The following is a 27,805-nucleotide window of genomic DNA, read 5'->3' as shown; positions in this document are numbered from 1 at the left end:
CCAAGGGGGAGTGTTGAAAACATATTTGGTAGATTAATGAATGCCCACATATATTTTCAATACCCACACAATAATGTGGACTTTGGAAATGAAGGAGATCGTATTTTCAAAAGGTGTGTGCTGTAAATTTTAAAATGTAATCATATGTTTGTTTGGAGTTGCTCTATAAATAGAGCGCTCCGACTACCATCAAGATATACAAAAAGAACAAAGAAAGATCAATAACATCATTATCTATCCCTCCCTCTTTTATTTGTCATCCCATTGTGTTATAGTTACATTGAGATATTTTACACATGCTGCTCCTGTCAATAATAAAGGTTATCTCTCTAACTTTTATCTATTTATAACATCTTGGGCATAATTTAAATTATAGAGTCATCACTATTCAAAGAATATCTCTCCATGTAAACTACTATAGACAGTTTTATACTTTGTTGATCACCGTAATTAGCAATGAGTATTTTGTCACGCACCTACTAACAACTAATTATCGAACTCACTAATACTATCATTCTACCAAAAAATTTACTCTGTTGCGCACCGTAATTCAGAATATTTTGGATATTTTAAATGTGATCTTCAAGGTGCAAACTTAAACAGATGGGGACGTTTGAGGTACTAAAGATCAAAATTCATCTTCTTCATTTTTTTTTTCTGGTTTATATTTGTGGGTGGGTGTGTTATTGTCAACTAACTAATTTACCTATATTTTAGAATTATCTTGGAGCCTTAGATGGAATTCACATCTCCGTAATTGTTGACTACATGAAGCTCCACATAAAAAAGTACGAAGGTTTAGCCTCTAGAAGAAAGCATCAAGAAAATAACCCATATATAGAGTTAAAAAATCTCACCACAAGTTGCAAGAGCTGAGTTTCCCTTAGGAGGCACATCCAGGAGAGGAAGCTCCAACGTGTCTAATCAAAGTGAAATAAAAACAACAAAGCCTTGAAATAAGTGAGGTTTTCGAACTCACCTTTTCATATATCTTTGAGATGGTCATTAACTATAAAAACTCAATATAGCCAACCAAACGTTGTAAAGTTGCGGATCTATTAATTATCTTTTACTTTATTCGATCTAAATACCAAAAAAGTACAGAGACCCGCATGAAAAAAAAAAATACTACGTAGAAATCATCTGCAACATGAAACACACTCCTATGGTAGTTTAAGATTTTACCGTTATACCCGAAGTAGGGGTGTAACTGAGTTGTCTTGCAAATATACAAAAAAAGTAGTATCACACTTCTATTTATATTATGGTTGGTTGCTATATCACACCCGTGAAGATGAATATATTGTACTTGTCGCTTGTAAGTGTAAAAGGGATCTCGCGTACAGGAACAAGAACAGACAAAGGGTTCAAACCCCACAAGTAATCATCAAGACCTCTACGTTTGAGATACATTTAGGGCAAATATAAAAGGGACAACTTGGGTGTGTGAGGAGACATGTCATGATCACCCTTCTCTCTCTCTCTCTCTCTCTCTCTCTCTCCTGGAACATGTTTAAGTCATTTTCTTCAAGCTTGTTCAACATTTTATCATATAATATATATATATATATATATATATATATATATATATATATATATATATATATATATATATATATATATATATTCTAGAATGTTTGTTGCAAGTATGATATACAGATAGGGGATATTACGAGGAGGATTGAAAATGTGGCTAAAATCTATAGTCTATGGTAATTAAATACATTAATGTACGTGGGACGCGGGCACCCAGTCCCACAAACCGCCCAAGCATCCAACTTAATTGCTTCCTTTGCACTATTTCTTGTTTGGGAAAGCAACCCCACCAACCACTCTTGAGTCTAACCATTTACAAATTACAAACATGACGATGATCATCATCCATCAGCTACCGTATTCTTGCTGTGTATCAATCGTTCCAACAATGCCACTATGTTGCAAGTTCGAGAACCATTTTATTAGTTCGTTTTACAGCTTGTTTTCCAGTCTCCGATCGGATTGTGACAAAAAAAAAATAGACATCAAATTATGTAGACCAACAGAAGGACAAGTTACAATCTGATTCTTCCCATAGTATAACTGTAATTTTATAGTTTTACCATAAAATCAGCAAAGAACGAGTTAGTTGTCAATTTTATAAGATGAGGTTAATGGCACCGACTTATCCTGTTAGAAGCCTGTCCGAAACCGGCCATGAAACAGACCTCTGCAAATTGATCAACTTTCGACTTAGTGCGCGCAGTGTTTATACATATTGTATTAAGGTGTTGGCTAATTATGATCTCCCACTAGCTAGCTAGCTAGTTCCACTTGTTTGCCATATGTTTCCATGTCCAAAGTATCAGACTATATATTGAAATTTGAGAAGCCACACGTGAGGAAGCGTATTAAGAGTATATTCAATCTATGAAATTACAAGTCTTGCATTCACCGATCCCTATTATGTCTCTTATTTTATTACGGATTGTTATACCATGCAGGCCATTGGGTAGACTTTTAACACATTTTCACATTTGTGTGCACAAAAGTATTTGTGGCTTAATACACAGATAAAACATATATATAACTCGCTCTTAGCCCTCGTATAGGCTTAAGAATTCACAAAACTAACTAGGGGTACTTATAATATTCAAAAGTTCAATTCTGTGCTGAAATCCATCAAATGAGATCTGCCACCATGATTGTCATTCTTGTTTTGAAATCCTAAGGAATAATGAATGGTTCCTCCGTCAACCCTTGTTCACACAAAACTGAGGTCATGGAGGATACATGAGCTATCCACATGCTTCTCTCTTGATTACATTTTTCATGCATGCGTTTATACGCCAGCATGTATAAAACGAAAGATTATTGTGTGCACCGTAACAATGGATGGCATTATTATTTCACATGTTATAATAATGTATCTGTGACATTACATATTTTAAAGAAAAATATTATGTTTATTATTTTTTTCCTCTTATGCATGCTGGCACTAATGATTCACAACCAAAGAAGTACTGCATAGTAGTCCCTACTCCTTACATTATGACAAATATTGTGTAGTTAAACTTCTATTTTTTAAAATAAAAAATATATATATAATTAATTAACTTGGACGTCTTTCAAGTTTTTTTAAAACTTGATCAGAATGCTAAAAAATAGCAAGAGTTTTAACATTAAATTCATTTAAACTATCTAGATAGGAATTTAAGTTTTGATGAAGATGATGGAGCACAATACTCTAGTCAGCTTGAGGTCATGTCTGCCAAGGAGAATTTAATTATATACCAAAAGAGAGAAGAAAACAACTAGTGGTCAAGTACGTACGTAATACCCTAATTAAAAATGAGAAGGCTAAGTGCATGTGGTTGCCTGCTTAATTAGTGAAAATCAACTAACCTTAAGTTCATGGAGAACCCATGCACCCATATAAGCTCATTGCGCCAACAATCTCGTTTTTGTTTATCTCGGCCTAATTCATTTCAACTTTTTATACAGTAGTCATTAGAAGGGTCACCTTTAAATATTCAGTTAAACAGCAGAATCTAGTATAAGATCCTATGCACAAAGCTTTTCTTGATTCCACGCCATCCATCATAAACCCTAGCAACATTTGTATGTTAACTTTTAGTAATTAATTAAAAAAAAGGGTACCTGCAGCTAATGCTGTAGCATATACTAGTCTTAGTCTTTAAACCAAATGATTAAGGTATTAATTTAACCAATTAATCCTGCTAGCTTGTACTAATCAAGATGAAAGCGATTTCTAATACCATGGTCGTTGAGTAATGTTATGTAAAATACAAAAATAAACACATATAGATTAATAAAGGAAAGTCGGTAGATCGCATCAGAATGTGATGATTTTAATAGATTAGGTTCATGATGATATATATCATATATCTAGATGATTCAACCTTGAATGGAAAGGTTGTGGGATAATTAAATTTCAAGAATATGGATTGAAAACAACAGCTAGTAGGTAATAAAAGGGTATTAGCGTTGGGTTGGGGCAATTGAGAAGCTAAAAGTTTATCAAGCTTTACTTGCTGACATTTTGATGGTTCAAGGTTTTGCAAGATAGAGTAGTCCTTGGTTAAAAGTCTCTTTACTCTTGTGGTATGGGTCTGTAACACTAATTTTGATCCTTTAACTTTTAAGACTTAACAGAAAGAAAACATAATGTTACGAATCATTACATATTTTCAAACTTGAAGGAAGCTGAATAAAATCTATAAATTGGAAAAGTCATATATAGGACTGCACTCAACAATAGAACCAAAGTACTTCTTTCCTTTACCTCTGTGTTATTAGGGATGTTTGACATGTTGAATATCAAAGTGCGCGATGAACAAGACTAACAAAAATATTATTAAACAAATAAGAATGTCGAAACGGTTACAGAATCTCAAGAGACTACATCGTGACTAACTTGTTTCTTAAACTAAATTACAAACTAAATTTATAAAGAACTAAACCTAAGAAATCCTAACTCGGATGGGTTAGGCCCAAATTCTAAACTAACAAGCAAAACCCAAATACTAAAATAAACCTAAATACTAATATTTTCCAACCCCCCCCCGGGTCAAACTCATGGCGGTAGACGACATGAGTTTGCCAACAAGCAAATGTGGATGCAAGCTCCATTATGCTAATTTCCAATGCCAATTCCAATATGAAATTCCATAAGTGCAAGTGCAAGTTTCAAATGCTAGTGCCAATGCCAATGCAAGTGCAAGATTCCAATACCAATCGAGTGGTCATCAGTTCAAGCACTCGAGCAATCCTTATGAAAATGAATCCAGCTTTCCCAACTTTCGCAACGTCACTCGAGTGGTCATCAGTTCAAGCACTCGAGCAATCGTTGCGGTGTGCAACAACATACAAGCCAAACAGCATCAACAAACTCATTATGGGCCTACAACTTCAAACAAAAGTGGACCCCAAAGCCTTCTAACCAATTTTTTTCCCTTGCTTGTGTGGGGCTTTATTTTTTTTCTTATTTTCCCATTCTTCCTCTTTTTCCTTTCTGTGGTTCCTTTTTTTTTCCTTCGTCGCATTTTCTTTTCTGTGCAAACAATTGCAACAGGAACTCTAGTGCAAAACGCGCGGGTTGCAAAGGGTGCAGATGCAGTGCAGGAAACAATGTGGTGATGCGCCTGGTGAGATGCAGATCAAACGCTGGAGTACGGGACAATAACGAACGACGAACAATGAACAAAGGCAATTTTTTTTTTTTATTTCAACTAATTTATCTAAACTAGAACAATAAAATAGCGGAAGACGACAACAAATTGACACGCGACGTTCAAGAACAGATTAAATCCCGAAGAATCAAACATGCTCTGATACCAAGTTGAATATCATAGTGCGCAATGAACAAGACTAACAAAAATATTATTAAACAAATAAGAATGTCGAAACGGCTATAGAATCTCAAAAGACTACATCGTGACTAACTTGTTTCTTAAACTAAATTACAAACTATATTTATAGAAAACTAAACCTAAAAAACCTTAACTCGGATGGGTTAGGCCCAAATCCTAAACTAACAAGCAAAACCCAAATACTAAAATAAACCTAAATACTAATATTTTCCAACATGGCATTGCTTGCATGAAGGGCTAAAACCGTTTCTGACTGCTTTTGCAAATAGATTAGAATAACAATTTCCAAATACTTTTTCAAGAAAGTATGTAATGTTTATCTCATTTTTTCTTGATTCCAGGTTAAAAGTCCTGACAAGATTTTTCACAAGTTATTAACTTCTATAATTTGTAACCTATACTCTTGTACAACTTTTTTTTTTCTTATGTTTAATGAATATTATACATTTCACTCAAAAATAACTTGTTTATAATCAAAACATTTCGTGCATAAGCACTTATAAGCAAACAAGCCTAAACTTGTCTATAATTTTCCATTCATTCACGAAAAGGAAAGAACTTTTTTTTACTATGTTGCTCATTTTCGTAATTTTCTTCAACAATCCAAACTTTCTACTTTTTAGTATATCATTCATAAATTATCTTTGCAAAAAAATTAGACAGATTCAAACCCATTAAGACAATCAACTATAGTAAAGAAAATATATAAATACAGTTTTTCAAAGAAACATAATATGACTACCATTTAATCTAATAGTAAAATGGTTTGAATTTGGGTGATTTTTTTTAAAGATGGTCCTTGAGGGGTGAACCTAAAAGATGAATGGGTTAGTATGTTGAAATATGATGTGGAGTGAGCTCTACAAAGAAGCTTATTTAAGGGATTACTCAACGGAATTGGACACTTTATATATATAGACGTCGAAATGTTCAAAGCAATGATCAAATGGCAAAATGATTTGGATTTGTGAAAATTTACAAGGATAATCTTTAAATGAAGTAGTTTTTTTTTTCCCCCTCTTCGGAAAAATAATTTCTGCAGAATTGTAAAGCCAAGGGATTAGTGACTTTTTGTCACATTGCAAGGCGCAGAATAGCTTCCTATAGGGAACTTTTGGTGAAGCAATGTGTCTAATTCAATGGGTGTAACTGGAGAGTTACACATTATTTGAAGATACACATTACTTATATATAGGGGCAAATCTCTGCAGATTTTAACATGAGTAAGATGTATGAAAACACACATATACATGCTTCTAGGATCTAACAAAGTGCGCATGTTATCTCTTAGGAATCTTGAGTCACCTTGTAAACATTCTTTGAATATTAGGGTTAAGGGTATTAGGAGTGTGCAAAACTTTGACAAACACATAATTTTGTTACTACATGCCTTAAAATAGTCTTTCATCCCTTACAATAACCATAATATGTTTGAAGTATACCCTGAAAGCCACTCATTTAATGTAACAGTTTTAGGAATACTTATGTTGTTAAACTCTTATCTAAACTACTTATTAATAAAAACCTCTTTGTCAACGAAAAGAGAGTGAAAAGACTATTTAGTCTTTTATCACAGAAAAAAAATGATATGAAATAATGTAATTTCATAAAACCAAATAATTTTGTCGTTTTTTATTGAAGTTTCACTTGCAGGTGAATTTAGCATATATCTAATATTAAAAAATAAAAAACAAAAAACAGAAGTCTCTCTTCTCACTCCCACTCCCACATTCTCACTCTCCCTCTCTCCTTCCTATTTTAAAAATGAAAATAAAAAATATTCACACATACAAAGTGTGTAGGCAATGCTAGTTTAGTTTAATGGAAGGGCAATGTTTGTTATAGTGTTCTTACATATTATGTATATAATCAATAATAGAATCCAAGGAATGTAATTAACCTAAGGGACAAGTGATCTAAGATAGTTAAATCAATGAGACCTTTCTCTTATATTCATTCCTAAAACATTTCTAGCCATAAGATTGTCAATTGGGCATTAATAATCTACAAAGGTTAGTATGTGATATGTGAATTAGGAGTATGACTTGTGTCAAGTTATTAGTGTGAGACACTAGCTATGACAAACATATAGGTGCTCAAAAGGTTATGGAGTTCACTGAACTATGATCAACAAAGATTCCTCATGTGGCAATAATGTAAAGTAGTCCTTTTTCTAAGACACCACGGTTGCCTTATGAATACGTCTTTGATCATATAACAATGTAACAAAGACCATGCTCAGTCTTGGGTATGTTCCTAGCATTGTTGGGATCATTGATTTATTTATAGAGACATGCGAGTGTACAACAAGGGATCTCTAACCTTCAATCTTGGAAGGAGAACACTTTGTGGTATGATTCAGGATTCTTTGGCAAAGCACGTGAATACGATTTAAGAAGAATGTTCCAAATCAATTCACAGGAATCATATGGACTCATGGATAATAATCACATTGGATAATAGACATGGATAACTTCTTGTCTACAAGGAGCAAAGATCTTTGGTGTGGAGACTTAGAGGTTCCATCCTTTTAAAACTCGGAGTTTCCATTCAACACATCTACAAGGAGCAAACATAAAATCAAGGGTAGAGATTGAAGGCCTTTCACTTGGGTAATAACCTTGTGTAAACAAGGATGTGCTTTAAGGGTATGAAGTTCAATCCTTTCTCTTTTCAATTTGTGGTGAGTCTTAGTTCACCTTTCACTAGGCTTTTGAATTTTTCATGGGTTAAAGATTGAATTTTGAGGTCATGTTTTCCTTAGTTCCGCCTTTAATGTTAATTTTATTGTATGTGTTGCTCAAATAATCTTAATTGAACAAAGTTTTCCCTTCATAACCCACATGTATTATAAAATTTCTCCGACATAGTCACCCAACTATAATCGAACAAAGAGAAACACAACATTTCATATAAATAAACAAATTTTTTATGATAACAATTGAATGGTATAAAACAATTTTTGAAATGGCTAATTTTATGCAATGATGATCTCTGAATGACCACTTAACAAAATAAACATTTTGGATTATGGGAGATATATGTTGAGTGGTCTCAAATAAATAGTTAACACCGTATTAACTAACGATCATGTTAGCACAAGAGTGTTTTTGTTTCAAAAACTGTATGTTTTCAAGTCTTTATTTATAGATCATCCTTGAAAAAAAAAAAGATGAATCTGAGATGGCTAAGATATCGAGCTTAAGCAAAAAAAGTAAATAAATACGATATACACAGTATTTTGAGAAAAGCTCGAAATGAGATGGATATAGGTTTTTTTTTTTTTTTTGTAGTAATAATCTTTTAAAGTATAGAATGAAAAACATTTAACTCAACTGAAGCTCTCCTGTTTTTAACTATGATCTTTCCGCAATGTGATCGTGATCTGCACCAAGAGCACAAGAAAGTGTAGCTCCCCACATACTGCCTGACAACCTTTCCATGTTGCAGGTATATAGGGTTACTGGCCCTTATATAAATCCGGGAAATTTAGTAGTAAAATCCAAGGAAACCTTTTCCAACAGAACTAAAACAATGTTAGTTTATAACCACACATTAACAAGATAAAAAATAGCTGTAAAGGGGACGACAGGGTTTTATCTAAATCAGAGAAAAATATTTTTCTAGTTGTATCTATATATATTTAACCCGCTGATAAGGACTGAATGGAATGAATAAGAAAGGTTGTTCTTGTTCCCGAGTGTATTAATTAACAAATAAGAAAGCTTAGCCCATTATATTATCCCAACCTTAATTTAGTGATCGAAAAGTGATGGATGACTTTGGCGAGACTCATCTGGCAGATACAAATTAAATAAAAATGAATACGATAAAACTCAGTAGAAAATGAGCTATTTGATACGGGCAGGTTGGGAGTCTGCCACGGCTGTATATGTGGCAGCAGATGAATGGTACCAAATGGCAGAGGCCGGCACACCAAACAGAATCGACAGGGAGGAGTAGATGGATAGTGAAAGGAGAGAATGTGATGATGTGATATATATATATATATATATATGTTGGTATGTTGGAGAGATTACATAGTGATGTATTTTGAAAACTGATAACTCTTTTTCTCAAGGGGGATTTGAAAAACTATTTATATAAACAACAAAAAATGAGATGATAAATTCAAGAGATAGTGTGGGAGTGAATGTTGTTAAAACTTAAAGCTTAAAACCTAGTTTAGTTATACATACATACATACATACATATATAATCTTAGAACACAAAATAGCGGTGGGCGGGGGTGGCGTGTAAACATGGTGTCACACTCACGCCGTCCAAACACAAAGCTTTTGCATCTCATTGTCTCAGCTGCCACCCCACGCGCGATGCCAATGCGCAATCAATACCATTACCATTCTTATCTACCCTCTCCTCTCCTCTCCTCTCCTCTCTCTTAATTCCATACCATATCTCTTGTTTTTAAACTAATTATAACTAGCTATTTTCTTCATCTAAATGTTCATCATGATCACCATCGAGCAGCTGGCCCATGTATATAAATACATTTATTAGCCTCTCTTTCTCTTCATCAACAAATTAATATTCACTTCACAGAACTGCAGAAGCTCTCTCTCTCTCTCTCTCTCTCTCTCTCTCTCTCTCTCTTACACACACAGAAGCTAGGGTTCCCCGGATCCAACTAATACATACATCTTCAATATTTCCTCCTTTTTTTACGTACGTCTGCATTTATCATCCTTGAGTATTTCCTTTCCTGATCTCTTACAAGTTCTCTTCCTAGAGCAAAGAAGGCAGCTGAAGCAACACATTTTATAGATTTCCTGTGAGTATTTTCCTGTGTGCATTATATATTATTCCGATCATGTATATGTACTCAATCACAATGCAGCATGCAGAACTATACATTATACAACATATATATTGCAATTTTATTTTAAATTTCTTAGTGCATTTTACTGATGAACTTACTAGCATTTGTGTCATCCATCTACATTTACAGTTAATTAAAATTAACATTTTATGGATGATCAATCGATCGATGATTTGTTTGTACTAAATAGATCAAATTGACAATCTCACGGTAATTAATGAAAATCTTAGATTGGTCTTAATTGATTAGTTTTGATTGTGTAGCTATGTCGTGGGTATGAAGTGAAATGTTTAAAGGAATTTAATTCGCACCACTGTTACTATTAGTAGAGATCGATCGAGCAGGAGGTAGGAAGCAGGGAGTGTACTGCACTCAAAGAAATATAACATGCTTGTGCCAGCAAAGTCAAGCTTTTCGGCCAACTTTTGTGTTCGATATACTTTTGCCTAATTACTCCATGCAACTAATGAAAACAAATTACTTGAGCTTAATTATAAGATCCTATGTTTTAATGTTACTGTGTGGTGGGTTCCAATCCACTACTAGTCTGTCATGATTTCTTTTTCCGCAGTGTCATTTAGCTAAAAACACATGCAGGACTACTCACAGCTCCCACAAAGTGAAATCGCCATCATTTCTAGCTAGCAAATTAGCTACTATAGTATAGGTTCTATAAAACTTTCAGAATTCCTTCTTCAGTATCTCTCCAAATTAAAAGTCAATTGTTTGGTTGTCTTCTCTTTGATGTTAGACCTACGCCAATTACAAGAACCTTGCGGCTATATGTTTGAGTAAGGAATTTTTAAGTCCTAAGAAATTGAGACTAAGGTATAAAGAAATGGACTAAAAAAATGTTAGATATAGAAGATTAGGAATGACAACCATGACTGTTACATAGGCAATACGTATGTGAGAAAAAAATGGATCACATGACTCTTTTTATTTCACGTGATGGATGTACATAGGAAAATTCTATGGCACCCTTTAATAAAAAGAGGGTTGTACCATTTTGAATGTTAGTAGTGTAATGCAATCACGTTCAAATATAATATCTCATATATATTGTATAATAATTATGATAAGGCTTTAGTTAATAACACAGAATTACGTTGTTATTACTATAGCAAGATTGGTAGTACTCTCTCTATAAACACTCATGCACATATATAGCTAGTCAAAAGTATAATAATTACTCTTCCTCATACTTCCTTGCCTGATGTGCAGCTGCGTCTAGAAGATCATTAGTAATGGAGATGGAATCTTGTGTTCCACCAGGCTTCAGATTTCACCCGACAGAAGAAGAACTTGTGGGTTACTACCTGAAAAGAAAGATCAACTCACTACATATTGATCTAGATGTCATCGTTGACATTGACCTATACAAAATCGAACCATGGGACATACAAGGTACTTAGAACCAACTTAATTTTAACATTTGCAGCTTGACTTCGAAATGGCATAAATAGATATGGTCCTAAGGGCGTTTTTGTGTTCATACTATATATATATTTAAAATTTTTGCATATGGCAACGTGTAGAAAGAAAACAACATTGGAAAAATGCGCCGATGCTTGTTGGTTGCAAAAACAAAACAAAACAGATAGAAACAACATAAACACAAATGCTACTCTCTGTCATCACTCATCAATGGCTAAACAAAAGAGTTGTTATTGACATCTCATAAGATTATGAGCATATTCAAGCATTCTGATAACTATGTCTATGTATTGTGTGGTACAGCGAGATGCAGGTTAGGTTACAGTGAACAGAACGAGTGGTACTTCTTCAGTCACAAAGACAAGAAGTACCCGACCGGAACGCGAACAAATAGAGCCACAGTTGCTGGATTCTGGAAGGCAACAGGAAGAGACAAGGCAGTGCTTTCAAAAGACAACATTATAGGAATGAGGAAGACCCTGGTGTTCTACAAGGGACGGGCACCTAACGGCAACAAAACCGACTGGATCATGCATGAATATCGACTCCAAACTTCTGAACATGCACCCCCTCAGGCAAGTTCTTCAACATCGTCTATCCATTAACTTGTTATTTAATTTTCTTCAATTGATCCCAGCATTTGACAATATTAATACTCATTAATAATTCTCTGAAAACTTTATTGTTAAAGAGAAATGCCGTCATTAAACCCTAAACCAGTAAATAACATGCATTTGTACGTAGTTGGAATTTAATATTAAGTGAACATATATTTTCTACGCACACATAGAATTGATAATTCTGTAAACAAGCCATTAATTCGGCCTGGGGGTGATCATGCAGGAAGAAGGATGGGTTGTATGCCGGGCATTCAAGAAGCCAAGTCCCAGTCACAGGCAAGGTTTTGAAGCATGGAAGCATGCCTATGTCAGAGATCATCCTTCATCTTCAAACTTCTCGAGCGAAATTCCTATGCTGATCAACCCCAATCAAGGTTTTCATCAATCTTTTGGTTCAGAGGAAGATCATTTCGTTTCGAACAACATTTTCTTGGGTAACCAACTCATGGAACTTCCTCAACTAGAAAGCCCAACCATTTCAACAAGCTTTGTCACCAAAGAACATGTATTGCGTAGCAACAATATAAGCACTGACGACTATGAGGCGGAAAGGAGCAACAATAATAGCAGCAATCAACACATAGATTGGAGAAATTTGGACAACTTACTCGAAGTGCAATTGACTGATCGGGCATCCTTTTCTCATCCAAGTTTGTCGTCGGCACCTCAAAATTATGAGCAAGAAACTCAGAACAATCATCTTCTTGGATGCTTCCGAGACTTGTGACAGCAGAAGATCCATATATATGGTTTCAATGATTTATTCTTGTTATGCTTATGGCTCTTAAAAAAGAAAAGAAAAAGAAATAATAGTCCAGTCCATATAATTTGGTTACGCCCATGCTCAGTAGCCTGGTTACGGATGTTGGGCTGAGAGGCTCTGATGCCAAGAAACTAACTTTTTAAATGACAACTTATTTTATGAATATTTTCGATATCAATATAATATCATCCAATAAAAAGGAGTTTTTTTAGTTTAAATACTTGTTGCCAGTGAAGTTTTATGTCATAACAACATCGCATTATATGTCCATTATCATTAAAAGTAAAATTATTTTTTTCTATTGTAAATAACCATGATATCGCTAAACTATTGGCCTTTAATTTTGACAATGATGTTTTCACAATATTCATTGAAGCGAGCATTCAATTATTTATTTGCATATCAAGGATTTGAAAATAGAGGTCCACACGATAATAATGAAAGTTTACGAGTCTTTAAGTTGTACACTTTGATATTCCAGATACAAAATGCAAATCTTTCATGTTAGGAACATCAATATCATTTTGTTGACACAACTTTTGTACATCATAAAACAAATCCTCAAAGTTACCATCTACCAAGAATTGTAATGTTTGCTTGGATACTTCCACTAACGCTATTGCATCCACAATATGTTGGTGTTTCTTTTGTAATGCCAATAACTCGTTATGGCCTGGGTTTATAAAAAACAAAAAAAAATTGGCCCCGCGTGCAAGGTGCGGCGCAGTAGTGACAACAATGACAGCATACTTGAGTTTCATTCAAGCATTTTGTTGAACACCTTTCGTGCAGGCATTTTGTTGAACACCTTTCGTGCAGGTTCATAGGGGCGATTTCGTACTCTTCATAGGGTTTTCCAACGACCGGAGGGGCGCCCTCCTTGATCTTATGTGACTTTGTCACTACAAGCACCAATCATATTCTTTCATAAACAAATCATCTGTCAAGAAGCTGTGTGCAATTTCTTTGCTCGTGAGGAGGATCTGTTGTGTGTGTTGTGATCATCTAAAAAAGAGCAAAGGAAGAATGGCGTGCTACAAGGAGAAAAATACAAGAAGAATACGAGGAGAAAAATACAAGAAGAATACAAGGAGAAAAATACAAGGATTGAAATTGTGTTTCAATCCTATCACGTTTATTTTAAATATGGATGTTTAGAAAGACTACCAAGAAAGATTGACGCTGGTCCAAAGGTCTTAAGGTAGGGGTCGACAACATATGATTTTCGTTAAACGACCATGACTTCTTATTGAAAGCAACAAAGGTTGTTTTTTTCTTCTTGTACTCATCTATTTTTTAAAATAAATAAATAAATCACTACCGTCTCTATATCATTAAACTTGTCATTCACGAAAATCTACTTAACTAGTTAGATTTAAAAATCACGAAACTTTGGGTATAACGTCATCAGTTAATATATGACACTGTCTTAAAATTAACACTTTAAGTATGACTCTAAGACGAAAAAAATTTTATGTACTAAATATTAAAATTCACAAAATTTGATGATAGTAAACTGATATTTATCCAAATTTAAATTTATGAACGGTAATAATTAGGAAAAACAGTCTTTAATATAGGGGTGTGTTATCCACACATCCTATTTTACTTCTCACACACCCCATGATAATTTATATCTATTGATTTTCTTCAATTCATCCGATTCGACAGTCGAAAATTAAAAAGATGTGTAAGAAGTAAAATAGGATGTGTGATATCACCCTTATATTACACAACCTCGTTTTTGTATATATTTTCGGTCCATGGTCGTTTCATTTCTCTTTTTGCATTCGCTTTCCATTTTTCTTGTTCCTAACCACATAAATTGAGTCTGATTGTTACCCACCGACAAAGAGGAATTGAATCTCAATTTTAACACCCAAAACCGAAACCAAATTCAATTCCCAAATTTGTATCCAAGAATTTGATCCACAACATGTGTCTGTCTCAGATTTTGAATCTTTGATCGATGTGGGTCGCATTCTAAAAACCACTCTTTGAAACTTCGACCTTGACAGCAAACCAAGGACGCAAATTTGTCGATGAATGAGTGTTACTATTGACGTGGGCCCTCATCATCTTCGTATCGGTGCTGGTGCAATCCGTACATGGCGGCTCCGAGAAATCTGGCGGGGGACGCGGGGAGGCTGCCGAGGGACGAGGAGAATGCCAAGGAGGACGATTGGTCAACCGGCAAGAAGCTCAAGTCCGAAAGGTTTCCGCTTTCGCGGTGGGAGCTCGCGGCGGCTCTCGCCGTTGTCTTGGTCTTCTCTACCGGCCTCTCCTGTGTCTACTTGACCATGCCCGCCGCCGAGTACGGTAAACTCAAGCTGCCCCGCACCATTGTCGATCTTCGCCTTCTCAAGTACGTCCCTTTCGCGATTCAATCAATTTCTAATTTGGGTTTGTTGTTCAAATTTTTCGAATATGTGATATTGTAGTTGTGTTTTTGAAGGGTTATTGAGATTTTGTTTACACTAATTTGATGATTGCGGAAAATTTTATTATCTGAGTTGCTTTTTTTTCTTTCTCTTTCTCTGATTTGCATAAGAAGTCCGATATTTGATCAAACATGGCGTTTAATTTGCGGTTTCTCCAAAGATATTGTCACAAATGTTGGGTTGATTTGAAATTCGAATAAAAATTATGAAACAAGTAGAAATCCTACGTCGATAGGGCTTCTTTTTAGTCACTACACACCATCGAATTCACCTCTGCAAGGTGTTGCATATTGTTTCGTAGGCATGTTTGAAGACTTCGGTAGAATGAGAATGTAGAAGGAACTTGTGTTTAGACTGCATTTGCATATGAGACCTGATAGAAAGAATATATCTGTAGCCAGCTTTCAGATGGTAACAAATAGGCATCCACCCCCACCACTCTCTCCCCTCTTTCTCGGCATGTGAAAAAAGGGAAAATCTGGTCTTCAATCTTTTGCGATATGGAAGCCTGAGAAGAACCGCAAAGTAAATACTAGAACAAAATCGCCTTTCTTTCCATTCATAGAGAACCTATTTATGACCATGAGAACACATCTCCAAAATGTTCGTCCCAGTTACCAAGACAATGCCTCATGACTTAAGTTTTCAACAATTGGAGGAAAACTGAAGGTAACTCATTCATTTCAAACAGTCACTTTCAAATCCGAGAAGTCACTAGGGGATGCACCTGTAAAAGGATACCTACATTTCACGTCCCTTTTGCACGTTACACACCGCTGAGAGAGACAGTTGCAGTTTTGGTCTATGCCTTGGAGTCATGTCATGTTTTCACTTTTGGCTGTCTATTTTATCCAGTACTGTGGCCTTTATGGTCCCATTTAACATTAGTCATTTCCCCTGAATGCTTGTTCTGGTTTTTAATATTTTTTATAATCTTCTGCAGAGACAATCTGGCAACATATGCCAATGATTATCCAGCACAATTTATTCTGGGTTACTGCTCTACTTACATCTTCATGCAGACTTTTATGATTCCGGGGACAATTTTTATGTCATTGCTAGCTGGAGCTCTTTTTGGTGTAATCAGGGGCCTTATCTTGGTTGTCTGCAACGCAACAGCTGGAGCGTCATCCTGCTTCTTTTTGTCTAAGTTAATTGGAAGGCCTTTTGTTAGTTGGTTTTGGCCAGAAAAGTTGAGATTTTTTCAGGCAGAGGTACTTCTTATTACTCCGTTAAAATTGATCATTCTGCTACCATCTTCTGCTACTTTAACCTTAACTTTTGTGCATCCAGATTGCAAAGCGTAGGGAAAAGCTGCTAAATTACATGCTTTTTCTTAGGATAACTCCAACCTTGCCGAACCTATTCATCAACTTGGCATCTCCAATTGTTGATATACCGTTTCATATTTTCTTTCTGGCGACTTTTATTGGACTTATTCCAGCATCTTATATCACAGTCAGAGTAAGTTCTTTCTACTAATTAAATGCCAACTTTATTTTCTGTAAAATAGATGGAACTTTCTCATCTTACTATTTTCTGGTTAGTTATTGTCTTCTATATATTCCTGTTTTGGTGTTTGTATATGGTGCTCGCTATACTTTTTAATAACAAATTTGTTAAACAGTTCACACTGCTTAGATTAGCTCTGGGCAGCATTTTACTTCATTGTTTTGTTATGCTTTTGGAGGTTTTGGACTTTAAGGCCTTGAAGTACGCCGTATTTAGAGGTAGTAATCCATAAGCATTGACGCTGTGGTGGGGGTTGGTCAGAGAAGCATGGTTCAATTGGTTATTATTTGTTAGTCACGTTTTCAAACTATTTTTTTTTTTTCAAACTTGGGAGCAGCCTCTCCATAAATGGGGGTAAGGCTAGCCGACATTCACCTCTCCCAGACCCTGCGTAAAGCGGGAGCCTTGTGCACTGGGTACGACCTTTTTTTAAAAGCATGTCTTGGGTAATTTGGTTGGTCAGAAATAGAAGAACTTGAGTGGAGTTTGGCTGTGGCAGGTATGTGCTAGGTATTGTTGCTTTCTTGGGTAATGACATGAGCTTAACTTCCTTGTAGTGTGTGTACTATGGTTTCTTGTTTTCTCCAACCTTTAGAGATTTTGCATTTTCTGTAATTTTATTAGATTGGGTAGCTGCTGTAGGATAGTTATTAGAGTTGTATTGCGATGTTAGAGGTGTATTTTTGGATTTTGTTCTAGGGTTGTATCGTATAGTGGGTGGACGTCTGGTTCACTAAGTTTTTCATCTCAATTTTAGCTCTTTAATAAAATTCCATTTCTCAGATATGTAGAGTTGGAAAACACAAGGTAACACCGGTGGATTGCAGAAACTTAGTGGATATGTGTTTTGTTGTCTTATCTTCAATCTGAAGTGTGATTGGCGGTCACATGAGATATTTAAATTGTAAGGGTCTTCAGCCAACTGCTGGCAAAGGTAGCCTGCTGGGAGGTCAGGCGATTGAGCCAAAGAAGTCGACCAACTATGTTGGTTGGCCTTCCATCCAGAAAACCTTCTGGTTTTGTTCTTCTCTTTTGACAGTGTGTCTAGTCAAGATCCCATTTACTTGGAGTCCCATACTCCTAGGGTCCAAGAGTGAACTAATTTTGGTCAGAGTACTTAGACTTTGGTAAACTCTAGTATTAGCATGTTCTTGGCATAATTCAATATTATAATCAAATTCGGTTGAGGCCTTCAAGCTCTTCTATGAATACCTAAATCTAGAACAAAGTCTTATGAAATTTGCAAATTTTTTAATGTTAGTTTTTGGTTGAAATAGTTCTATACCTCGTAGTGTCAAATTTGTCTTTTTACAATGCAATAAATCATAAAGAAATCAAATTGATTATTATTACAGCAAATATAAAGTTAATAGAAAAAATATATATTTTGAGGATGAATTAAGGGGTCTCAGTAAGGCTGTCATTGTCAAGCTTCCCGTGCTGTGTAATTAGGTGTATGTTTGATGATTGATTTGTCCATGTGAGATGGGCCATGATAATTAAAGCTTTCTTAGTTAGATTACAGGTATAGAATTTAATAACTGTACTGACAATATTGTCAATATGTATGAAGATAGCTTTTGGATAAACATCAAGTATATATCTGCTAAGAATTGCTTTCTTACATGCATTTTACACGTTGTCCCTGTCCAAATAAAAATACGACAGATTAAATTGATTTTCATCATGTTAACTTGCGTACCGTGTTGTATGGCCACTTTATTTGCTGCACTTAATAATAATAATAAAAATATAAAATAGAGCTCCATTGCACATAGAGAAGGCATCACAATTGCGACCAAAATAATCAAGATACACATAAACGGAACATCTGATCCCATTGGTTTAAAGTATAGTTGACATCTTTAACTGTTTGCTTACATCCGAATATCTTAGACCGTCCGAAGTCTGTTTTTCAAGTTTACATATGACAGTTTCTTTTCTTGAAATGTTTTCATCGTAGTCGTTAATACCTGCTGATTTTGTTTTGCTAGGCTGGCCTTGCTCTGGGAGATCTCAATTCAGTCAAGGATCTCTATGACTTTAAAACTTTGTTTGTGCTATTCCTCATTGGCTCTTTGATTATATTTCCAACCGTTTTGAAGAGGAAGCGAATCTACGAATGAAAGTTCTGGTGGTGAGGAACCCCCATTCCATGCTTCTGTCCAAAAGGGGGGCGTATGTAGTCTCAATGCTAAGTAATGCAAATGTTACAAAGTTTTCCAGTACCAAAGGGGAGTGTCTGTTTATCAATATAGGCTCCTCAAAGCATTCTTTACTAGGTAATGTATTATTACGGAGTTCAAATGAAGTTCCGGAAGCTGCTGTGCAATATTATTTATGAATTTATCATTGCTTTGGGCTCATGTAACATTGATAGTCCTTGTAAAATAACAAAGTATTCAGAAAGTTGTGGAGCTATATTGTTTTTCCGATGGCGGTTGCCCTTTCGTTTTTGTTACTTGGCTACATGGTTAACCAGTTCAGGGCCAGCGGAAGTTTGATAAAGTGTTTTGAGTTTTAAGTTGTAACTGATTGAAATGAGGTTTGAAATGGGATTGGAGAAATTTTTGTATACGGCAAACGTATTTGCCAGGATTTCTTTGGACCGTTGTTTAATTATGTCGGATCAAAGAATAGGGTAAAACAACAATGCTATATGTACCACATTTACTGTCGGACATTGTTATCCTCCTACCCCAAGTCACCTATGTTGGAATGGTCGTCAATGAATGTGGTTCAAATAACAGCACTTTAAGATTAAATAACATTTTCGTTTTTATAACTTTAGGACAAAACATTCACTTAAATCATGTGGTATTCAAATGTTATATGGAAATACGGTATGACTACCATTAGATAACGAAAATATGTCGTTTGTTACAAACCGAGATTAAGATGATCATGGTGAAAATCAAATGGCTACTCTTCATGCCAAGTTTTCTGTCTTCAGTTCCTTCCTTTTACAAATTACATGTTTACAAGAAATTGCAGTTTCTTTGTTACTATCTCATTGTCCGGTAGAAGTAGACTGATCTTTTATTCCGAAAGCGTCAGCCAAGTTAAAGTTCAAATTGTTTCTCATGGTTCTGCTCCTCCCAATTCCTCCATCACCCCCCTTCCTCATCATTGCAGCAAACTCCCCATAATCGATACGCCCATCCTGCAAAACTTATGTAATTAGGCTTCCGAAACTTCATTAATATTATTTCTAATCGAAATAAAAATGAAAAGAAACGCTTACATTGTCTTCATCAATCTCTTTGACAATTTCATCCAGATGAACGTCACCTAGACCAAACTCCTTGCAAGCCTGTTGAAGCTCATCGACGGTAATATATCCACTACCATCTTTGTCAAAAAAGGAAAAGGCTGCAATCAAATTCTCCTCCCTTTCCATCTTGTTTAAGTGCAAGGTAGCAGCAAGAAATTCACCGTAGTCTATTGTTCCGCTGTTGTCTATATCAGCCTGCCAATATTGCCGAAGCAAAAAGATTTTGTGAGGGTCATTCATGTTAATAACGTTGGAGATCTATTAAGATCATAAACAGAAGAATATTGAAAACTTTGTAACAGGCAGCCAGTTTATGGGGATCAATCTATTAACTGCTTCCATAAGGGACTTGATTTCAGACTCCATTAGCTCCGAGCCCACTTTTTTCAATCCCTCTTTAAGTTCCTCAAATGTTATTGTCCCGCTATTATCTGTGTCGATCATTTTGAACAACTCTTTTAATCCACCAATCTCTTCTTCTGACAGTCTTTCTGCTATAACCTGGGCAAAGAAAACAAGAACACCGCAGTGATCTACATTACACCTCACCAAAACAAAAAATTGGTCACAGTAGAAGTAGAAACAAATTGCTGACATAAAGAATAACAGAGGTAGTTGGATCGATACTAAACAATAACATACATATGCCTTCTCACTGCTGATTGAGTGAAAACTCAGATATTCCGGTTAGAACTTTACTTAACCATAACTAATCATATATATAACAATCCGTGTTGTCTGCCTACTTCACTATGGCCTTACATATTTATCAGTGAGAGAATTAAACAGAAAAAGAGAGGTCTTCCCCCAGTCTCACATCGCTTTAACCATTATTACAACCACAAACACTATCAAAACATACACCCATCTTGTGAAGTTGATACAAACAATATATGATAACATGTGTATTATAAGGAAAGTGATAAGTTTTTTAATTAGTCAAAAATGATATTTCTGCTCAGACCGACCTTTATATAATACAATGTGCACTACAAAGAACACTTTCTTTATCATTGTCAAACAAAAACTGTATTGGTTGCATAAGATTTCTTCAGTGGAAAAATTGGGTATCCTACAGATGTTTCTACAACTCCAGTTGAAGTTGAATGCAGTGTATAAATGGAGGTTTGATCTAGAAACTATAAAAACAGTGTCTACGTTACAGTAACCCGATGTTTTGCAGGTGAAATGAAATCCCAAGTCCATCCCATATCATGTTACTACCATTTTAAAAATACTTGTTACAGAAGTTATGATATTAGTTGTTATCTTAAACTTATGATGCCTTGACAGAGATTGAATTGTAACTCTCACATTGGATGATAAATGAATTTAACAATTGACTGCAAGGTTGCTGTGGAAAATGTATTAGAATGATAGATATATAAAAAGATGATAAATGGTAAGACATTAATAAGACATACTCGAAGAGCCATCTTCTTAAGCTTATTCATTGCTGAGAACTGCTTGAGGCGGGACAAAACCGCAGAATCTAGTGGTTTATCAGGGGCAACTCTGTCGTCCACAATCCAGGGGTGACCTGAAAAGATCCATTTTAGATTTCAACACAGCTACCATTTGGATAGAACCTTATCTATGCAACAATCTCATAAAAATTTATCAGCATAGTACTAGGTATTAAACCACTCACATAGGACTTCATGGGCAGATATTCTTTTCTTTGGGTTCCTCTCAAGCATCTTACACATGAGATCCTTCGCACTTTTGGAAATATTAGGCCAAGGCTCAGATTCAAAATCGATTTTGCCATGTAAAATCTGTCTGAATATCCCTGCTTCAGTTTCTGTAGATACATATTGAAACATTAAACAACTCACGATACAACAAAAGAACCAAACATGTTAATAAAGGTCAAGCCTCACTGATAAGGGTTACTAACTGTTGAGGATCGCTACCTGCCCAAAAAGGAGGAACCCCGCTTAAAAGAATGTAAAGTATCACACCAGCACTCCATACATCCGCTTCAGGTCCATAAATCTTGTTCAACACCTCAGGTGCAACGTAATAGGGACTCCCAACGACGTCCTGGAAAACTTGTCCTGGAACAAGAAAAGGTATAGCTGAGCACATAACCAACCATCTTTATGCATGACAGAAACACCATTCAAGCTTCAATGGGGAGGAAGAGAAAAACACAAGGGAGAGCCGCATTTGATACAGGATAGTGATGGCGTCAATTGTACACTGGCTTGGAAACCAAAAAGAGAAAAAGCATTGTTCTGGCAAAGCAATACATTTGGAATTATGTTTATGCAGACGGACTGTCTTGGACATAGAGATTGATGAGTAATTTCGCTCACGGGAATGACCGAATGTATTGGCATACTGAATAAAACGTAGATGAGCCATCCATCCCCAACCAAAAGGACGTTAATATTGTCGAATCTAGTGATGCAATATAGAAGAATTTCTAAACAAATCTGGCAACTTCCAAACATGGCATAGAGGAAAAAAAAACAATATCCGGGAAATAGCTCCTTTGTCCTCCCTCGTAGGTGGAACCGCGGAGTTTATGTTTGTTCATCATATCCAAGACTATGTAGAGAAACCTATGTACGTATAAATCAAGCAAACCCTAAAGATTGAGTACACAACAAGGCACAAGAAATTCAATTGAGCAAAATTAAATAGTTGAAGAAATAATCAGAAATATTTTCAAAAGCTATAGCAGACCAACATTTCCCTTTCCTAGTTCAATAAAGAGAAAGAAAGAACCAAGTAAAAGTGGATCGGATAGGAAAGGAAGCTGAACCTGGCTTGTAGAAGACGGACAAGCCGAAATCGGTGGCTTTGAGCGTGGCGTCATCGGAAGGCGTGTCGAACAAGAAATTCTCGGGCTTGAGATCGCGGTGCATGACGCCGAGGGAGTGGCAGCCCTCCACCACCCCGACGATGGTCTTGATGAGCTTGGCCGCCTCCCTCTCGCTGTAATGCCCCTTGCGGACGATCCTATCAAAGAGCTCCCCGCCGGCGCAGAGCTCCATGACGAGGTGCACGAAGACGGAGTCCTCGTAGGTGCCCTTGATCTGGACGACGGTGGGGTGCTCGGAGAGGTGGTGCATGATCTGAATCTCCCTCCAGACGTCGTCGTAGTCCTCCTGGCAGAGGAGCTTGCGCTTGGGGATGGACTTGCAGGCGAACTGGGCGCCGGTGGGCTTGTGGGTGCAGAGGTAGGTGGTGCCGAATTGGCCTTGGCCCAATTTCTTGCCCATGAGGTAATGGTCTCTGAGTCGTGGCGTTTCGTACGGCAGTACTGTGTGGAGCTTCCCCGCTTGGGAATGCAATCCTTTCTTCATTCTTTCGGTTCGATTCGATTCGATTCTTCGATGACGATGAATTTCTTCTGATTTTTTTACTTTTTACGCGTGATTTGTGATTCGATCCTTTCCATCCTCCTCCTTCGCTCTCTGGAAGAACTGTTATTTCTGTTTCTATCCTCTTTCTCTCTACCTTTGTGGATTTTGGTTGGTCACTATCATACCCCCTGACTCTGCCTCAATTATTATCTAGTATTTTTTTATTATTATTTTTTTTATTTTGGGCGAAAGTGAGATTGGAGGGAGGGAGAGAGAATGTGGCTTTGTCTGTTTATGGTGTGACACGTGGAGATGGAGTCCTGTAACTGTATTCAGCTTTGGATAAACTTTTCATTGTGACAGAAACACAAATGATACACCGCTTGTTTTTATGTAAATGGTGAAAAAATTTATTTTTTTAAATCATTAAATTTTTAACACATAAATCTTGTGTCTCGGACACTAAAAAATCTCTCCAGCTTGTGCTTTGTTGAGCTCGCGCGCGCTCTCCGTCTCTCTCTTCTCATCTCTACCCACAAACATTCCCTCCACGTTAGCAAATTCATAACTACGACAAAGACGACAAGCAACCTAAATTATTCCTCTTTACTTTCTCACGTGTGTAGTAATGTGGAGACATCTATAAATAAGGGAAAATACCAGTTTGGTGAAGTATTCGGAAATGTCAAGAAAGTTCCTTTATTTTGTTCACAATTGAAATCCAAAAAAAAAATAATAATAAGGACAAACTAGTAAAAAAAAAAATGAATAAAAAAAATGTATTGAAAAATAAAAAAATAAAAACATTTACATAGTGAGAGAAACAAATAACAAAAAACAACAAGAAAAAAAAAGTAGTGCAAACGGAATAGTTGGAAAAGAAAATTAAAATTAAAAAAAATGTTTTAAAAGTTAAAAGGAAAAAAAGAGAACGTGTAGATGATGAACCCTCAAACAAGATGGAGAAAACGGCTCCAACCTGTTAGCAGTTTTCTCTAAATAATTCCCACGATCTGATGTGTGATTTTAGTGGGAAGTTCAACAGTAACTACCCACATATCATCAGTATACAGTTGGATGATCGGAAGGGAATCACTTTTCGTCTTCTTTGAGTTTAGTGTGTGGTTTCAATTTATAAGAGTTCGACAAAATCAACGATAAAGATCGGTGAAGATCTGATATTTCGGAGAAAATTCTTCTCCAAAAATCAAATAATCCATCAGGTTAGTATTCATATTTTCAATTTGAGTTCATATTCAATTGTGCTTTTTAATACATGAGTTTTTAACATGAGTGCCAAATACCTTGAATAATATCACAAATTTCCCCTTTTTGGTTGTTGATGTTCTGGGTTTTGTGCTTTGCGTGCAAGGTGTCTTTTCAACAGGTATAACACTTTCTAGATTATTCATCGTAATTTTGTCTGTTGCATTTGATTTATGGTCATTATAATTCTCTAACTTGAATAATATTATTTTGTTGTAAATAATGTTTTTCATACGGTGTGTAGTTGAGTATTTATTTGATAGTTTGTTAACCCACATCAAATCCCAGAGAGCAAATCATAGGAGGGGACAGAGCCCCTTTTTTTAACAAGGTTTGATATCTCCCTCTCTCACTTTTTTCATCCCTCCTTATTTATCTACATGTACCCTTAATATCTACGCAGATTAGCCTCTAATTGGTAAACAGAATTTAATTATTATTCTTTAGTTTATCATTTCACATCTACTAATTTTACCAGTTTAATGCTTGATTTCTTTTTGTCAATTTAATTGCGTTCTCATAGATTACCCAGTTGATTTCATTGCTTATTGAAAAATTTGTTGGAGGAAGATTTTGATTTTCCTTTGATTATCTCAAGTAATAATGCAAATTCTGACTGGAACAAACATGGGTTTCTTTTTTCCTGTAAGATTATGATTTCGAGTTAAGAAGACAAGGCCAAAGATATTATGTGATTATTTGAAATAGAATGGTTTTTGTAGGGAGTCTGAATGTTTGTTGTGGCTACAGGAATCAAAAGCAAGTGAAAGGTAAAAGCTTTTCTCTCCCAAGCATTCATCACCAGCAATTACAGCCAGAGCTAGATATAGGGTTTAGGGTATATCTCTCCTCTTGCTTTCTTTCCACGATTTTTCTGTCCAAATTTCTCTAAGAAAGTTAGGGTTTTGGTTTCCATTCTTGGATTAGATTTGTAGATATTCCAATGGCTCTCACTTTTCTTTTATTTAATAGCATAATCTTGCTCTTGGTATTTTAACTTTGCTTTCTTTGCATCAAGATTGTATCTTTCTTGGTTTTCTATATAACCCATGTATTCCGTATATATTTACTTTTAGAATTCTTTGATGTTGCTATTTTTATGTTTGGTGTGAGAAGTACTGGGTTATAATTGTAAGGGTTCTATCAGACCAGTTACCGTATGTTACATTGTTCGGTTCAAGCATTTCTTTGAAAATATTTTAGGGTTCTTTGTTAAACAATGGCAATGTGAAACTAGGAAGCACATTTTTGTTGCTTAGTTGTAAGATACTTGAGAAGCCCAATATTACACTTAATCAAAGAACCGAAAAGGATGTGGAGGTTTTGATTTCTTGGAGAAAAACGAGGACTAAACTTGGGAAGATGCTTAAAGCTCAGTAAAGAGACCTCCGAAAATTTATGCATGATAGTCGACACACCAATTTTCTCTAGCATTTAGCACTATGAAATTTCTATTTCTTAACAAATTCCACACACCCAATTTCTCACTCTCACCCCCCCTGAAAACTCGTTAGCAATGTGGTTTGAAAGAACAGCGGTGGTGCGGTTTCAAGGATGTACAGCTTAGTTGGTCACCATGGCGGAGATGCCGAGAGACGAAGGATTTTGGGTTTTGGATTGAATATGAGGTTGCAGGAGTTGGGCATTAATGGCATCTCGTCAAATCTAAATTGTAAGAGAAGAGACGTTTGAGATGGGTTTGTGAAGGTTCAAGATGGGTTTCGAGATGGATTTTTGAAATGGGTTTCGAGAATGCAGATGATGTTATGGGTTCCGAGATGAAGGTGATGACGATGGGACGAAGGAGGAAGAGCGGTGGGGGCCTTGGACGGGAGAGAGGAAACGCCAGCGGGGGAGGTGGGGGTGGGGTAGGATTGGGTGTTTGGGTTGCAGGGAAGGGGAAGGGCTCGGGGAAGAAGATGGTTTTTTTTTTTTAAGAGGGTAAATTATTATAATATTTTAAATGCACAAGAAATTATTTTTTTTGCCACGTGGCACAAATTTGACAACCACGTCAGCACAAATGTGGCAGCCATGTCAGCTCTTAACGGACCAATGGATAGAAAATGTAACGGATGTATTATACTATAATAAAATAGTAGTGAGGTGCGAGCAAACCACAATTTCAGCTTAATGGGTCAACCAATCTAGCCGACTTAAGAATGGCAAAAGCTCATAATTATCAAGCAGCAAGGCCCAAATAATTATCAAGCACCAAGGCCCAAATCATTTGCCAAACTCTGTAGCAGCAGATCACAAGTAGACATTACTTCCCCTATTTTAAGTTCTCTGACTCATTCTTTAACCCATCTGACTCATTCTTTAACCCATTTATATTCAGTACACATGCTTTAAGTTGAATCTCTCATTTATATATTAAGGAGAAACGTCAATAGATCGTAATACTAGTAAAAATTACTCTCTTCTTTATAAGTAGATTAAAAGAAAGAAGTACATACAGTTTAGCCTGTGATAGTAGTAAAAATTACTCTCTTCTTTTTTTAGTAGATTAAAAAAAAGGAGTAAATGCAATTTAGCCTCTCAACTATCACAAAATTATGAATTTACTTCTCAACTAATTTGCCAATCTACCAATTTTTACATTCATTCTATTTCTTATTAAACAATTTTGCATGCCAATCACAAGTTCACTTTTTAACGAGCTTTTCAATTTTGACTCTCATGCATCGCAAGTTCAAAATCAATTTCTTACTTGTCTATTATGTGGTTCAAGCCAACCTACCACTCCCAATACATTTTCTACTGTCTAGAATTCTCTTTTCATTGATATTACAATTTACGCAAGTGATATTCTTCTCCGCTTATAAGTGAAATATCTTTAGTTGAGCTCTCAATGATTTCAACACCAAACTACAAATAGCTTATTGTGTAGCTCAAACCCCTCTAACCCCCGACATGATTCTCTCTCTATGAGCTTGTTTCCGTTGAATAATGACACATTAGCA

At 35.8% G+C, this 27,805-nt stretch overlaps 3 protein-coding genes and 1 long non-coding RNA gene across 5 annotated transcripts; 3 read left to right on the top strand and 1 right to left on the bottom strand.

Moving 5' to 3' along the window:
* Nucleotides 1-11,456: 11,456 nt before the first annotated feature.
* On the top strand, nt 11,457-13,247 carry LOC126585278 (NAC domain-containing protein 30-like). 2 transcript variants are annotated; one of them, XM_050249679.1, is made up of 3 exons: nt 11,457-11,616; nt 11,950-12,221; nt 12,490-13,247. In XM_050249679.1, exons 1-3 carry the CDS (start codon nt 11,457-11,459, stop codon nt 12,991-12,993), a joined length of 936 nt encoding a protein of 311 aa, XP_050105636.1. In that variant the 3' UTR covers nt 12,994-13,247. The 2 variants fall into 2 exon arrangements, with proteins under 2 accessions (XP_050105636.1, XP_050105637.1); XM_050249680.1 differs by having other exon boundaries at nt 11,950-12,225; nt 12,494-13,247.
* Nucleotides 13,248-14,801: 1,554 nt separating this feature from the next.
* LOC126585901 (uncharacterized membrane protein At4g09580-like) lies at nt 14,802-19,414 on the top strand. Its single transcript, XM_050250482.1, has 4 exons — nt 14,802-15,394; nt 16,414-16,684; nt 16,764-16,934; nt 18,977-19,414. Exons 1-4 carry the CDS (start codon nt 15,138-15,140, stop codon nt 19,106-19,108), a joined length of 831 nt encoding a protein of 276 aa, XP_050106439.1. The 5' UTR covers nt 14,802-15,137; the 3' UTR covers nt 19,109-19,414.
* A 396-nt stretch (nt 19,415-19,810) lies between these two features.
* On the bottom strand, nt 19,811-23,761 carry LOC126585900 (calcium-dependent protein kinase 11-like). Its single transcript, XM_050250481.1, has 7 exons — nt 23,030-23,761; nt 22,173-22,316; nt 21,908-22,060; nt 21,681-21,796; nt 20,590-20,757; nt 20,227-20,451; nt 19,811-20,145 (listed from the first exon to the last, which is right to left on the bottom strand). The coding sequence occupies exons 1-7, from the start codon at nt 23,571-23,573 to the stop codon at nt 19,993-19,995; spliced, it is 1,503 nt and encodes a 500-aa protein (XP_050106438.1). The 5' UTR covers nt 23,574-23,761; the 3' UTR covers nt 19,811-19,992.
* Nucleotides 23,762-23,823: 62 nt separating this feature from the next.
* LOC126585902 (uncharacterized) lies at nt 23,824-25,925 on the top strand. The gene is made up of 2 exons (XR_007610684.1): nt 23,824-24,796; nt 25,084-25,925. It is a non-coding gene; the product is annotated as an uncharacterized LOC126585902 (long non-coding RNA).
* The last annotated feature ends 1,880 nt before the right edge of the window (nt 25,926-27,805 follow it).

Source organism: Malus sylvestris, chromosome 10 (genome assembly GCF_916048215.2).
Source record: "Malus sylvestris chromosome 10, drMalSylv7.2, whole genome shotgun sequence".
NCBI classification, from domain to species: domain Eukaryota; kingdom Viridiplantae; phylum Streptophyta; class Magnoliopsida; order Rosales; family Rosaceae; genus Malus; species Malus sylvestris.
Note: the sequence above shows the minus strand (reverse complement) of the source record. Positions and strands in the feature narration are given on the sequence as shown.